The sequence below is a fragment of the Mandrillus leucophaeus genome, unplaced genomic scaffold (genome assembly GCF_000951045.1).
Source record: "Mandrillus leucophaeus isolate KB7577 unplaced genomic scaffold, Mleu.le_1.0 Scaffold857, whole genome shotgun sequence".
NCBI classification, from domain to species: Eukaryota; Metazoa; Chordata; class Mammalia; order Primates; family Cercopithecidae; genus Mandrillus; species Mandrillus leucophaeus.
Genome location: NW_012109330.1, coordinates 107,529 through 122,780, shown reverse-complemented (window position 1 = coordinate 122,780; position 15,252 = coordinate 107,529). Strand labels below are relative to the sequence as shown.

At 39.7% G+C, this 15,252-nt stretch overlaps 1 protein-coding gene across 1 annotated transcript in view; it reads left to right on the top strand.

Moving 5' to 3' along the window:
- The window catches only part of GNAI3 (guanine nucleotide binding protein (G protein), alpha inhibiting activity polypeptide 3), a 46,670-nt gene that overhangs the window by 13,442 nt on the left and 17,976 nt on the right, over window positions 1-15,252 (top strand). The window contains exons 2-3 of the mRNA XM_011968697.1: window positions 13,431-13,473; window positions 13,590-13,731. Of these exons, the coding sequence (XP_011824087.1) occupies window positions 13,431-13,473; window positions 13,590-13,731 (185 nt within the window). The remainder of the gene's footprint in view (window positions 1-13,430; window positions 13,474-13,589; window positions 13,732-15,252) is intronic.

The window sequence follows — 15,252 nt, the reverse complement described above, 5'->3', positions numbered from 1 at the left end:
AGCAACTTTTCTTTTTTTAGTTTCTTCCTTTTAGAATATTTTACCAAGCAAAAAGTTGGGATGAAAGTTAAATAGGAACTCTTAAGGCAGAGGCTGGAGAGAAGCATATCCAGACAAAGGGAATAGTAAGCACAAAGACTCAGAACATGAGTGAGCAAATAGATTTGACTGAAATCAAGGGTTGGTGCCGGGCGCGGTGGCTCACGCCTGTAATCCCAGCACTTTGGGAGGCCAAGGCGGGTGGACCACGAGGTCAGGAGATCGAGACTATCCTTGCTAACATGGTGAAACCCCCATCTCTACTAAAAATGCAAAAAATTAGCCGGGCGTGGCGGCGGGCGCTTGTAGTCCCAGCTACTTTGGAGGCTGAGGCAGGAGAATGGCGTGAACCCGGGAGGCGGAGCTTGCAGTGAGCCGAGATCGCACCACTGTGCTCCAGCCTGGGCGACTGAGCGAGACTCCATCTCAAAAAAAAAAAAAAAATGAAGGGTTGGTACAGGAAGAGTGTAGAAGGTGAGCCTGAAATGAAGGGTTGGTACAGGAAGAGTGTAGAAGGTGAGCCTGAAAAGGTATGCAGAGGATTTGGAGAGTGTTTATGTTAATTTTTTTGGTAGCTGTATTTTAAGCTGTATTATGTATGTGTGTGTACATATGAATATATGTGTGTGTGTATATACATACACAAAATATATAGGTATGCACGCATATGGAGTAGGTTCTGCATCTGGATTTAACCAATGACAGATCAAAAATATTGGGAAAAATAAAATAATATGACAAAAATTAAAGTATAACAACTATTTACATAGCATTTACATTTTATTAGGTATTATAAATAATCTAGAGAGGATTTAAACTGTATAGCAGATTGTGTGTAGGTTATGTGCAAATACTACACCATTTTATGTAAGGGACTTGAGCATTGGTGGATTTTGGTATCCTAGGGGAGTCCTGGAGCCAATCCCCTGTGGATACCAAGGTGTGTGTGTGTGTATAAAATTTAGGGGAACTCATCCAGAGACTGCATTGTTCTCCTCCTTATTACCTGCTTTTTTTTTTTTTTTTTTTTGTCATTCCACCACTAATTCATGCTGTAACAAAAGGTTAAGTGAAAGTAAATACATATGTGAAATCCAGACTGTTTTGGGTTTTAGCTTAACAGCTTTGGTGAGCAATTATTATAGTAAAGGAAATGAAATTGCAGGCATTCTTATCTGGCAACTCAGTGTGTAGAGTTTGCTGTTAGTGAATTTTGAAAGTGTAGTTTGATTTACATTTGATTAAATATACCTGTAGAAACGTGCTCTATGTGGCTATCGATGTTAGAGGGCCCTAGGTAGGGAGGAATATGATTTCAACATTTTAAATCCCAAAATTGTAGAATTTTGGGATGTAGGTGTTTTGATAAATGATTTAGCATTGCAATTAACTTTGGAGGACATCTGCAGTGTGATGAATAATTATTTCTATGGGTTAAAATGAAATATTTGGATTATTTGTGCATTACAGTTGCTTCTGTCAGTTCTGTTCCCTTTTACTCTAAACAAAAGATAGTTTTCAGTCATGTCATATATAAATACTGCGTAATTTAATATTAGCATCAAAATGGCTTTTTGCTGCCCTGCTTTCATACGTAGAGGGAAACGTACCACAGGCCAAAATTAGAACACTGAGACTGGGCACAGTGGCCCATGCCTATAATCTCAGCACCTTGGGATCGCTTGAACTCAGGAGTTTGATACTAGCCTGGGCAACATGATGAAACTCCATCTCTACTAAAAATACAAAAATTAGCCGATGTGGTGATGTGCGCCTGTGGTCCCCCCTTTTAGAGGCTGAGGGGGAAGGATTGCTTGAGCCCTGGGGTGGGGCAGAGGTTGCGGTGAGCAGAGATCATGCCACTGCACTCCATCCTGGGTGACAGAGCAAGACACTGTCTCAGAAAACAAACAAACAAAAACCATTGAGGCAGCTAGAGGATGATCCCAGTCCTTGCTCACAAGTGACTGCTCCCTTAAGCATTCAAAGCCAAGGAAGGAATTTAAGTGGTAACATTTTGAGGAGAGCTGCTTAGCTGAGTGAGCTGCCTTTTTTTAAAAAAAACCTCAAACCAACCCTTCCTTAGATGATTTATGAATGGAAAATGCCTATTAACTTTCTGCTTTATGGTTTATGATGCTTGTAAAATGATAGAATTATTGTCCATGTATGTAATTGGTGAAGGATGTGAAACTCAGAACAAACCATACAGTGCCATGTAAGTTATGGACATATTTTGGTTGTTAGGGCCTTTAAAAAACATCTCCCCCTCTGTCATTACATATTTTACCCTCTAGAAATATTTAATGAAACAGTAACTGATATTGGGAGGGACGCATAGGTTGCTTCAAAGATAAATGGTAATGTTTAATTTTTTATGCTGGACAATAGGTACACAGATATTTTTGTTATACATTTGCTGTAAGTATTCCCTTTTATGTATCCAATATTTATTTAATAAAAAACAACCTAAAATTTTAAAGGCAAAAAAGGTAATTCTCATGTCCTTAAAGCCAATTCCATTCAGTTGTTTTGTGTGTTTTTTTTTTTTTTTTTTTGGTGGCAAGGAAAAGAAAACTCATTCAAACTAGGACCAAAAGTTGGTGGGTTGATAGGTTATTGTTAGACTATAGAAAGGTGTATGTGGGAATACAGGAAGAGTTGGAGAATCAGGCTGCAGGAACTGAGGCAGCTCTTAGACTGGCCAGACTGTTGTCTCTTTTTTGTCTGTTTTTGCCTCTTGCTGGCTTCACTGTTTCTGCCTTTATTTTATTTTATTTATTTTATTTTTCTGCTTTCTTACCTTTGCTTGTTCCCCTCTTTCTCTCTTTCCTTGGTCCCATCCATTTGTTTTTTTGTTTGTTTGTCTTTTGTTTTTTAAACTGGGGCAACAACCTTTGTTGTAAAACAAAGGTGCCCTTCCCCCATTCACTCTCTGTTTCCTCACTTACTTGATGTCTCTTTTTTTGTGAACTCTCTCCTTTAAGTCTCACTGCACATTTGTCTGTTCTCTTTTCTCCAGACCAACCTTCCTCTGAATCTCTTCCTTTGTGACCTTGTTGTGCATGAAGCTCTATTGTGGTAGCCTAGGTTTTTTTCACATGTATCTCCTAGTGCAGATTCCTCAGATAATCCAATTGGTCCTGCTCATCTTTTGGAGCTAGGTCACGTAGGCCCCCAACAGTCTGTGACTGGGTGACTCCTGTGTTAGGTATTTACTCTCAATTCAGTCACAGGAAAGGATGTGGCCTAGATGGTGTGGGCCATTCCCCGCTGAGGTAGTGAAGTAGGGATTTTTATAGAAGAGATTATGGGCAGGCAGGTGTTCTGAAATTCTAATATGTCAGTTAAGTTTTATCAAAATTTTCTCATATGCTCTTTAAGCTTTTTTGATAATTGGTATGTGATTGCTTCCTAGAACAATGTTTTTCAAAGAAAAGACCATTAGCTCTCTTCCAGTTACAACTCACTGCCTTCTTTTATCCTTAAGATACTCATTTGTAGCCAGGCGCGGTGGCTCATGCCTGTAATCCTAGCACTTCGGGAGGCCGAGGCTGGTGGATCATGAGGTCAGGAGTTCAAGACCAGCCTGGCCAAGATGGTGAAACCCCGTCTCTACTAAAACTACAAAAAAAATAGGACGGGCGTGGTGGCAGGCGGCTGTAATCTCAGCTACTTGGGAGGCTGAGACAGGAGAATCAGTTGAACCCGGGCAGCAGAAGTTGCAGTGAGCCGAGATTGTGCCACTGGGTGACAGAGTGAGACTGTCTCAAAAAAAAAAAAAAAAAAATACTCATTGATGATCTCCCTGAACAAATAATAAATGAGTGCTCACTATGTTTTATGTACTCTTCTAGGAGTTAGGGATAGAATGAGATGATGAGTGCAAGGGAACTAGGACAAGGGTTTGAGAGTAAGGCTAGAAGGGAGTGAGGTTAGTGAGTGAGTCCAAATTTATTGTCAGTACAGTCATGGGATAAGAGTTGAAGGGCCAAGAGTGGGTGTGAGGTGGAATAAAGATAGCATAGAAATGGACATCTTCTGTTTCTGTTAACTACCCACATTGAAGATTCCATCCATTGCATCTGGCATCGTGATTCATGTGATTAAGCAACCACTGAATATTATAGAAACTCAAGCCATTCATCTCACAGATAGTCATTAAGTGCCTACTCTGTCCTAGATTTTACTCTAGATTGGCGGGGGGTGCACAAAAAGAAATCACAATTTTGTGCTTTCAAGGATTGTGCTTTGAGCTTAGGGCTAGTGGAGTCCTAAACAGGCACAAACCCGAATAATTACGATAATTTGACCAAGTACTAATGTAATAGTGTTTGACATTACCCTGTAAAGCCAGGTAGAGCCTGGTCAGGGTGCCTTGAGGGAGAATTACATAGATATGGAAGAGTTTTCAGGTTGTGACAGAAAGGGTTTCATCACTATTTTAATCAAAATCAGGAAAACCAACTAGCAACTTATGAGAAGTAAGGAGATTAGGAGCTAGGAAGAGAGTCAAATAATTTTTTTACAGTAGCCAGAGCTGGCTAGAGATAAAATGAGGTGAGGTGGCTGGGAAGGACAGTTTGGGAGCTAGTTTTGGAAGTTAACCTCTTGAACTGATGTGCAAAGGGAGTAATCTATGTCAGCCACCAGGGTGGAAGTGATAACTGTTCAGAATGAATGAGGAGGGCTTCAGCAAGGAGTTGAAGTCTGAGTTGAATAGGGGTTTCACGGATGTTTATAGCATATATAGAGGCTTGTCATGTTTAGCGGGATAGTGGGCTGGCTGAAAAACTGTTTTGAGATTGTAGGCTAAGGAAACTTGGTAATTTCACAAGAAAAATAGATCTCTAACTTCTCCCACCAGACCATAAAGTCCATAAACTTATTTGTATTTGAAGTCACAATTTTCATCATTTTCAGGCATGTAGGAGACATGTTTGTTAAAAAAATTTTTTTATTTGCTCAGTGCTGTTTTTCCTATCTGTTATTCTTCTAGCCGTTTCTTTTATTGAACTAAGAAGCAACGGGTTTTTAAATTAAGTGTAGTACCTTGAAAAGCCATTTGAATGAAATGTCATTTTTTGTTTGTTTGTTTGAGACGGTGTTTTACTCTTGTTGCCCAGGGCAGAGTGCAGTGGTGTGGTCTTGGCTCACTGCAACCTCTACCTTCCGGATTCAAGTGATTCTCCTGCCTCAGCCTCCTGAATAGCTGGGATTACAGGTGTCCGCCACCACACCTGGCTAGTTTTTTGTATTTTTAGTAGAGATGAGGTTTCACTATGTTGGCCAGGCTGGTCTTGAACTCCTGACCTCAGGTGATCCACCCGCCTCAGTCTCCCAAAGTGCTGGCATTACAGGCATGAGCCACTGCACCCGGCCTAGAATGTCATTTTTAACCTTACTTTGAATTTTTGGAGTTACATACCTATGCCTGTTACTAAAAGGAATCAACCAGGAGCAGTAGGTACTCCTATTGGAAATAGCATGGGCTTTCTCCTATGATCTTTAGTTGTAGATGCTCACAATTCTTTTTTCTTTCCTGTTGTAAATGAAAGGCGAGAATAAGTTAGCAAAAAAATCAATTTTATTTGCTGATCAAGCTTTCAGCCCGCTGTGAGAGAGGGGCTGTCTGCGCCTATTTTGGTCATATGTTCCTATATGTCTGATAACGGGGGCTGGTAGAAGAGAGAGTGTTGGTCTAGCACTGACTAGAAGGTTATCTAAAAATAGTGCCATACTGGGATTTGATTGTCCAGACCTCTGGAAGAGGGGCTACACTCTAATTATAATCCTGCTACTAAAAATTTTAAAATTTCTCTATAGAAACCAGTATTTAACAGAAAGAGGAGATGTTTCAGGTACCCCTGGAATAACCACTATCTCAGGTGGTAGCAGTACAGAGAGACCTGTGAGAAAGCTTCAAGGAAAAGCTATAGAGGTATAAATGGATGAAAAGGAGAGGCGATAGTAGACAGGAATATCTGGGGCTGAAAATACATTTAAGGAAGAGAGTGTTTTTGTTCTTCAGGATGGGGTGAAGAAAACGACTAATGCTTTGATATAGTTTGCTGTAACTTTCAGGTTATAAGTTACAGTTTATGTGTGTGAATCCAGATTCTGTCTAGGATTTTATTATGAAACCACTGCTAAATAGTTATACCATTTTTACTGTAATTTTGAACCAACATCAGTATCCAAGTTATTACTAAATGAAACTTTGTGAGGCCTTAACATTACTTGGTGATATTCTCAACATTGAAAACAGCATTCATAAATAATAACTAGCTAACATTTATGGAACGTTTACTGTGTGCCAGGCACTGTTTTAAGCATTTTCTATTGACCCCCATTCAAATGAGGAAATTCATTGTGCTTGAAGGCACAGAAATAGAAATTCGCATAATGTACTCATGTATCTTCTTTGGACTGGCTTTAGTCAAATGAAAGAGAAAAAAGAGAAGGCCTTAGGGGATAGTGTTTTTTTTTGAGAATTAGCCATCTGTCAGGGTTAATTTTTAAAATCAGTCTGTATGTGAGCTGAATGAGTTTGCTCATATATGATAATGGTTTATTTGTTTTAGCAGTTCCAAATTCCAATCACTTTAGGCCTTGTTTAAAAATTATCTTGCAAAGAAATTATCACCATCTCTCACTTTACTTACCCATAATGTAATAGGGTGGAGAGCATATGCTCTGGTACTTGCTCAGAGATCATTTTAAAAATTCAATTAAGAACATGTGGCTGGGTGCAGTGGCTTGCCCCTGTAATCCCAGCACTTTGGGAGGTGAGGCGGGAGGATTGCTTGAGCTCAGGAGTTTGAGGCCAGCCTGGGCAACATAGTGAGACTTCATCTCTACTAAAAATAAAAAAAAAAAATTAGCCAGGCACGATGGTGTGCACCTGTAGTCCTAGCTACGCCTATCTACTGAGGAGGCTGAGGGAGGAGGATTGCTTGAGCCCGGGAGATTGAGACTGCAGTGAGCTGTGATTGCGCCACTACACTCCAGCCTGGGTGACAGAGTAAGACTCTGTCTCAAAACAAAAAACAAACAAAAAACCCATGTTTAGGTAAATACAATGATTCTACATTAGAGTACATATTGGTGAATTTTTTTTTTTTTTTTTTTTTTGATATGGAGTCTCGCTCAGTGATCCAGGCTGGAGTACAGTGGCGCGATCTCGGCTTACTGCAAGCTCTGCCTCCCGGGTTCATGCCATTCTCCTGCCTCAACCTCCCGAGTAGCTGGGACTACAGGTGCCCGCCACCATGCCTGGCTAATTTTTTAAATATTTTTAGTAGAGACGGAGTTTCACCGTGTTAGCCAGGATGGTCTCGATCTCCTGACCTCGTGATCTGCCCGTCTCGGCCTCCCCAAGTGCTGGGATTACAGGCGTGAGCCACCGCGCCCGGCTCCATATTGGTGAATTTTTTTTTGGTTTAACAGTGTTGATGATTATGTATTCAAATCGTAGATAAACACAGATGATTTTCTTTTTCTTTTTGCTGGGACAAGGTCTTGCTCTGTGCCCAGGTTTGAGTGTAGTAGCACGCTTGTAACTCACTGCAACCTTGAATTCCTGGGCTCAAGAGATTTTCCCAAGTAGCTGAGATTACAGATGTGTGCTACTAGGCCCAGCTAATTTTTTGTGTTATTCTTGTTTTGTTTTGTTGGTTTGTTTTTTTTTTTGGTAGAGATGAGGTTTGCCTATGTTGCCTAGACTGGTCTTGAACTCATGGCCTCAAGTGATCTTCCTGCCTTGGCCTCCCAGAGTGGTGGGATTATAGGTGTGAACCAACCATGCCCTGTTCCCAGATAGTTTTCTAAATTAATCCTCTTCCTTTATTCTCTGCAGATTGCCTTGCCTCTTTTATTGAGAATGAGACTAACATGGCTTCCTTCCTCCTTTTATTCTCAAAAATCTCTGTGACTTCACCTCTCATCCTTTTTTCCTACTTATATAGGATATCTTTTAAAGGACAAAGCTTCTATGTTGAATGGATCCTATTCCCTCCTGTTTCTGGGATCTTTCCAACTTTTTCTCCCCTCTATATCCTAACCTCCTGCGCAGTTCCATCCCTCTGCATACAGAGTCCTCTTCAGTTCCTCCCTTTCCAAGCCATAGATGCTGTCTTTGCAGTATCCTTTACATCTTCCCATTCTTTGTATTTCAACTATCACTTCCCTGGTGTATTGAAGATGGGCAACTGAATCTCCCCTTAAACTTGTGATAAATTTTTGAAAAAAGAGATAAAAGATGCAGATAAAAATTAGGAAGTTCCAAACACCACATGTGTTGTAGGGTAGGGAGATGGAACATAGGAAGCAGCTTGGGGAAAATGCAACGATGAGATGTTATGAAAAGGGAGCTTACTGCTAGAACAATGGAGCACAGAGAGTTGAGGTAAAAGTGAAGAACCCAGACCTAATAAGAAAGGGTTATAGAAAGTGTTTCAATAATTTGGAGAATTGTTAGATAAACTGATGGTTTTAAAAATAGTGCCACTTGGGGCAGGCGTCTGTAATCCCAGCTACTTGGGAGGCTGAGGCAGGAGAATTGCTTGAACCCGGGAGACAGAGGTTGCAGTGAACTGAGATTGCACCATTGCACTCCAGTCTGGGCAATGGAGCAAGACTATTAAAAAAAAAAAAAAAAGTGCCACTTGGAAATGATGAGAACAGGGAGAGGGGCTTTGAACTGGAAGCTTCAGAAAATCACAGCAGTAACATATAATAGGTGCAACATCAGGCTCAGACATGTGAAGGATAGAAAGGATTAATTTGAGAAATGCGTAAGAAGAAAGAAGATTTTGTTACAGCTTGGTAAGGAGAGAAGAGAAGTGAGTGGGTTCCAGATGACTCTTATATTTCACACTTGGAAGATGGATAAGATGGTGGCACCCTTCATGGTGATATAGAAGCCGAGTGGGTCAAAGACTTTTGGTATAAAGTGATTCACTCTTTATTTGTATAAAATGCCCCCTGGAACACCCATTGAAACAAATCCGTATTTAGTTCTGTGGGCAGTTAGAAGTGCCTTTTTTTTTTTTTCTTAAGATAGAGTCTCGATCTGTTGCCCAGGGTGGCGTGCCATGGTGTGATCTTGGCTCACTGCAACCTCTGCTTCCCGGGTTCAAGTGATTCTCATGCTTCAGGCTCTTAAGTAGCTGAGATTACAGGTGCCCACCACCACGCCTGGCTAATTTTTTGTATTTTTAGTAGAGACGGAGTTTCACCATGTTGGCCATGGCTGGTCTCGAACTCCTGACCTCAGGTGATCCACCAGCCTCGTCCTCCCAAAGTGCTGGGATTACAGGCGTGAGCCACTGTGCCCTGCCAAGGTGCAAGAGACGGAACTGGAAGCTCGGAAGAAGATGTTAGTGTGGGAACAAAGGGAAAGGCAAACTGACATTTTCTCAGGGAGCCTTGGAAAAATGTGAGGGAGGTAGGGCAACAGAGGGTTTTTTTTTTTTAATCAGCACATCCGTAGGCTAGGATTAATGAGATAGGTAGAAATTGATTCTGAGATTAATAGATTTATTATTTTATTCAAGATAATCTCACATGAATGATGGAAATGTGGTTTTCAATATATAAAAGAATAGTACACATTGATTCATTAATCTCAACTTTTCTTAATTTAGTAGCTTTTGTTAATATGGATAATCTGAGAATTTTGTCTTTTAAACAATTTAAAATATAACTGGTATGCATTTGTATTTTCTTCCCCAGAGTAGAATCATTGGTTTTTTTAGATATGAATGAGAGGATCCACCTTTTTATAACAGCATCCTAAGAAAGTCACTATGTGCTTCTTGAATATTAACTATGTAATACTACCCTGATTATCGATTATGTAATGAGACAAGGTCATATATAAATGTGCCTTTTGATTCTGTAAGAATGTAGTTGTCTAGAATTTTTATATTTGGATTTTAATTAACTTTTGGTTAGTAAAGTTGAGAAATACTTAGTAAAGAATCATGGTTACTAAATATTATTCATTGTTTAGTAATATTTATTTGAGTAGATAATTTATGTCATGACCAATTTAAGGCCCTGGGAATGCAGGGATGAATAAGCCTTCACGGAGCTTATATTTTAGTGTGGAAGATAAGAAATGAGCTAATCTGTCATGTGAGGAAGTGGTAAGTGCTATGAAAAAATATAACACAGAATAAGGGGAGAGACTGTGACGGGGTGAGAACTATTTAGATAGATTAGTCAGAAAAAGCTGTTCCTGTGAAAAAGAAAATCTTGCAAAACTTATTTCAGGTAACAGTAAACTCAAAGACAGGAAAGACAGAGTCAGGACCTAACTCAGTAAGAACCGGTTTGGTGTGTTGGAGGAAAAGCAAGAATGCTGGTCTGACAAGAGCAGCGAGGACAAAGTGAAGAGTAACAAGAGATGAGGGTGAAGAGGTAGGCAGGGGCCAGAGTATATTGCACAGTAATGCCCATGGATTTTGAGTATAACTGGAGATCGTGTGACATGGTCTAATTTACATTTTACAAAGTTTATTCTACCTACTGACTGGCAAACTGGCTGTAGAAAAGGCAAGGTCTGAAGCACTGGACTATTTAGGAAGCTTTTGCAGTGATCTAGGCCTATGGTTTTCAATGTTCAGGAACAAACTGTTAAAACTATTACATTAACTATTTATATTGCTTTATTAAAAAAATTAAGCTTTACTAATATTTAATATACAGATTGGCACTGGCATCCTTGTCTTGTCTGCATGTTAGTCACATGTCACTTAACATTTTTGACTTGAGCAACTGGTGAATGTTGGTGCCATTTACTGGAATGAGAAGACTGAGGGAGGAGCAGGGTTTGTTTTGAGGTGAGAGTGAGTTGGGGAATCAGTATCTCAGTTTTGAGCATTTTAGGTTTGTGAAATCTAAATACCTGCTAGAAATCTAGTATCAGGTAGATGGTTTAGATATATGAATCTGGAACCAAGGTTAGAAGCCAAGATTAGAGATCTAAATTTGCAAATCAGTAGTATAGAGGCAGTAAACACCAGCTTTGGAGCCAAACTGTGAATGCAGATTTCAGTTCTGCCACTTACTAACTGCGTAATTGTAGGCAAGTTACTTGACATCTGTCTGCATCATTAATCTCATCTGTAAAATGGGGATGATAATGTCTACTTCATAGGGTTGTTGTGAGGATTAGATTAGTTATTACAAACAAAGTGGTTAGAACAGCATGGCCAAGGTTACTCACTAGATGTTACCTGTTATGACTGGTTTATGAATAGTATTTAAGCCATGAGATCAGGGCCGGGTGCGGTGGCTCACTTCTGTAATCCCAGCACTTTGGGAGGCCGAGGCAGGTGGATCGCTTGAGCCCAGGAGTTCGAGAGCAGCCTGGTGAACATGGTGAAACCCCATCTCTACTAAAAATACAAAAATTAGCCAGATATGGTGGCGCGTGCCTGTAGCCCCAGCTACTCAGGAGGCTGAGGCAGGAGAATCACTTGAACCTGGGAGGCAGATGTTGCAGTGAGCCAAGATTGAGCCACTGCACTCCAACCTGGGTGACAGAGCAAGAGTCTGTCTCCAAAAAATAAAGGCGATGAGATTAGATAACTTAGAGAATGAGTTTAGATAGGGAAAAGGGCCAAGGAGGGAGCCCTGAAGCAATACAACCTTTAGAATTCAGAAACTGGGCCAGGTGCGGTGGCTCACGCCTGTAATACCAGCATTTTGGGAGGCTGAGGCAGGCAGATCACCTGAGGTCAGGAGTTTGTGACCAGCCTGGCTAACATGGCGAAACCCTATCTCTACTAAAAATACAAAAATTAGCTGGGTATTAAGGTGGGAGCCTGTAATCCCAGCCACTCAGGAGGCTGAGACAGGAGAATTGCTTGAACCTGGGAGGCAGAGGTTGTGGTGAGCTGAGATTGTACCATTGAACTCCAGTCTGGGCTACAGAGTGGTACTCCATCTCAAACAAAAAAAAAAAAAAAAAAAGGATTCAGAAACTGGAGAGAGGAGATTGAGGAGTGAAGTAGGAATCAAACCTGAAGGGTATGTTGGCTAGAAGCCTGCCTAGTGAAGAAAATATTTCAACTTAGACAAATTCTGCTTGAGAGGCTAAGATGAGCAGCAAGAATTGACCAACTGGGTTTGTCAAGATGGAAGTTTTTGGAGACCTTGAGAAGTGGTTTCAGTAGAGTGGTGGGGATGAAAGCCTGATTAGCATAGCTGAGGGACAGAATTGAATGTACAAAATTGGAGGCACTGAGTGTAGATGGCACATTAGAGGAGTTTTGCTGCAAAGAGGGATAGAGAAAATGGAGTGGTAGCTAGAAGAAAATGTGTGGGGTCAAGGAAAGTTAGGGGTGTGTATGTGTGTTGAGTTAAAGATGGAAAATAGTATAGTAAGCTTGTATGCTGATGAGAATGACCCAGTGGAAATAAAAAATTGATCATATTTGAGACATGGGAAATATCATGGGAAATTGCAGCAGCCATGACCTTGAGTAGGTAAAATGAAGGTGCACAAGAGAAGTTGATTTTAAAACATTGGCAGAGATTTTTCATCCGTTGATGAAGGTAGAGAATATTAATGGAGGTACAGATAGACTGGTAGATGTGGTTGTGGGAAAATGAGGTAGTTTTTTCTGATTGCTTTAATTTTTATGGAAAAGTAGGGCAGGATCATCAGCTGAGAGTCAGAAGTGGCAAGGGGTTTATAAAATTTGAGAGAGAGGAGGTGGTGTGATATAGGGATCTTGAAAGATAGGAAAATGAGTTGACTAGGGAAGATCTAGCAGGTGGCTTTGTCAAGGAGGTCAGAAGGCCAGCTTGACATTTGTGGTCATTTGTTTAAAGTGATTCCAGCTGGCTAAGGAGGGCAGGGTGGTCTTGAGATGGTGTATGGTGAGAAAGTGATAGGCACAGTGCCTTCTCTGCTTCTATTTAAAACATCTTTAGTTCTGTGACTGATAGGATTGCCCTCAGAACATTTCTCTGGTATGGGCAGGCAGCAACAGAGGAATTAATAAAAATGAATAGACCAAAATATAATCATTACATTTTTGCCCATATTCAGTGTTTATATCATGTTTTATATAGTGAATGAGTTCCTCCAAAAGTTGATGTTGCCATCTGTCCTTGGATATGCCTATTTTACACAAATGATACCAAGCAAGCCCTAGGACACTTTCAATAAATTATACTTGGTTGCTGAGTTATGTAAAGAAAGTAAAATGCTGTAGTGGAGAAGCTGGATACATTTTCTTGATAGACATGAAAGCCTCACCAAAATTTTCCCTAGGACCCGTGGTTTCCATCAATCTAGAGTTATCATTCATGTTGATATTATACTTTTATGTTGATTACTGAGAAATTCAAAGTCTGGTTTTCTTTTCTTTCAGGTGCTGGAGAATCTGGTAAAAGCACCATTGTGAAACAGATGAAGTAAGTTGGAATGTGGCATTTTGTTAGACTAGGATTTCTCCTAATGCATATAAAATTCATACTATCTTTTCATTTTAGGTTCACGCTATTGACTTGTGGTTTTCTTTGTTTTAAAGAATCATTCATGAGGATGGCTATTCAGAGGATGAATGTAAACAATATAAAGTAGTTGTCTACAGCAATACTATACAGTCCATCATTGCAATCATAAGAGCCATGGGACGGCTAAAGATTGACTTTGGGGAAGCTGCCAGGGCAGTAAGTGTTTCTCATTTCCTCTTCACTTGCTCTTATTCAGCAGATATAGTTTTAAGTTAAGCAAAATTTTTGCTTCATGTTTTAGGGAAATGAATTTAAGCAACAAGATAAAATGTAGTAAAGTACTTTGTGCTCACTTGAGAAGTGTTAGCAATCTACTTTAGAAGGTATTAGATGTAACCACCCCAAGAGGAGTCTAGGAAATGGGATTCTGTGGATGCATCATAGGTTTCTGGGATAACTGTTCTATTCAGTTGCCTTTTTTTTTTTTAAACAGCACTGTTGACTTTTATAGTAGTTGTTAATAGTACATTAAAATAATAATCTAAGAGAAAGGTTGCCATGATATGTAGCTCTGCTTTCTGAGGTGTACAGATTAAAGGCCAAAATCAGTCTTGCAGAATAAATTCTGTAAAGACATGAGCACTAAGTCCAAATTCTTGAATATCTAAGTCAGATATTCAAGAATACTGTATACTACATGGAACCTTAGGCTATAGAATTGGCATATACCATGCCCTAGTATAATTCTTTAATGCCTTGCACATGTCAGCTATTTAAAAAGTTGTATTATTAATTATAATAATACTTAGTGGACCCTGAAGATCTAGTTTATAAAATTAGAGCATGTGTAATTAGGATGTTTTATGCCATTGGGGAGGGGGCCAAAATGAAGGCAGGAGATCTTTGATATTACTATCAGCTAAATTCCAGAAAAGGCTGGGAAATTATAGAATTATTTCCTACATCTAAGGGACTCACTGGCTGTGTTCAGAGTGTCATACTTACGTGCCATGGCAAAATAAAAGGAGATGATTTGGGAAGTCTGCCTGGAAAGGCAAAACCTATATGTCTATGAAGTCGCTTAGGAACTCTTATAAGCCACTTCCAACTTACCAAATGCGAATTTATATTTGATAAAAAGATAGGAAATTGTTGAGGGGAAATACTGAAAGGGTGGTCACAGTTGGATAGTGTTAGACTGGAAAGTGTCTTAGAAATGGCATAAAGGAAGAGGAGCTAGATTAGGGATTGTAAAATGAGAGATGAGTATCAAAAAATAAGAGAAAATATGTGAATGTGACTTTTATATTTTTGTAAAATATATCACATAGAAACTATTTTTCTCTGCATCCGAGTGGGGAAGTTTGGCAGTCAAGCAAAAAAAAGCCTTTATCCTTGTCTTACCCTTTCCTATTCCTTCTCTCACCTCCTGCTTTTCTTTCCTTCTTTTCCTCTTTTTCTTCTTCATAACAGCTCTATCTGTGGTCTTATTTTCTTTTTCCCATTTCTCATTTCTCCCTGTTACCTAACTCTACTTCTCTGTTGTATTTGTTGTATCTGATAACAGGTCAGTAGTACTGTTATTTATTCTCTTCCCTCTCTCTGTTGGCTTTTTCTCCATCTCAGTTATTGATTCTTTTAGTTTGTCCCTTTTCTCTTTCCCTCTTTAATTTTATTCCCCACTGTCTGTCTTCCTTTATTTATCTCCCTACCCTTTCATTTCTTTTTTTTTTTTTT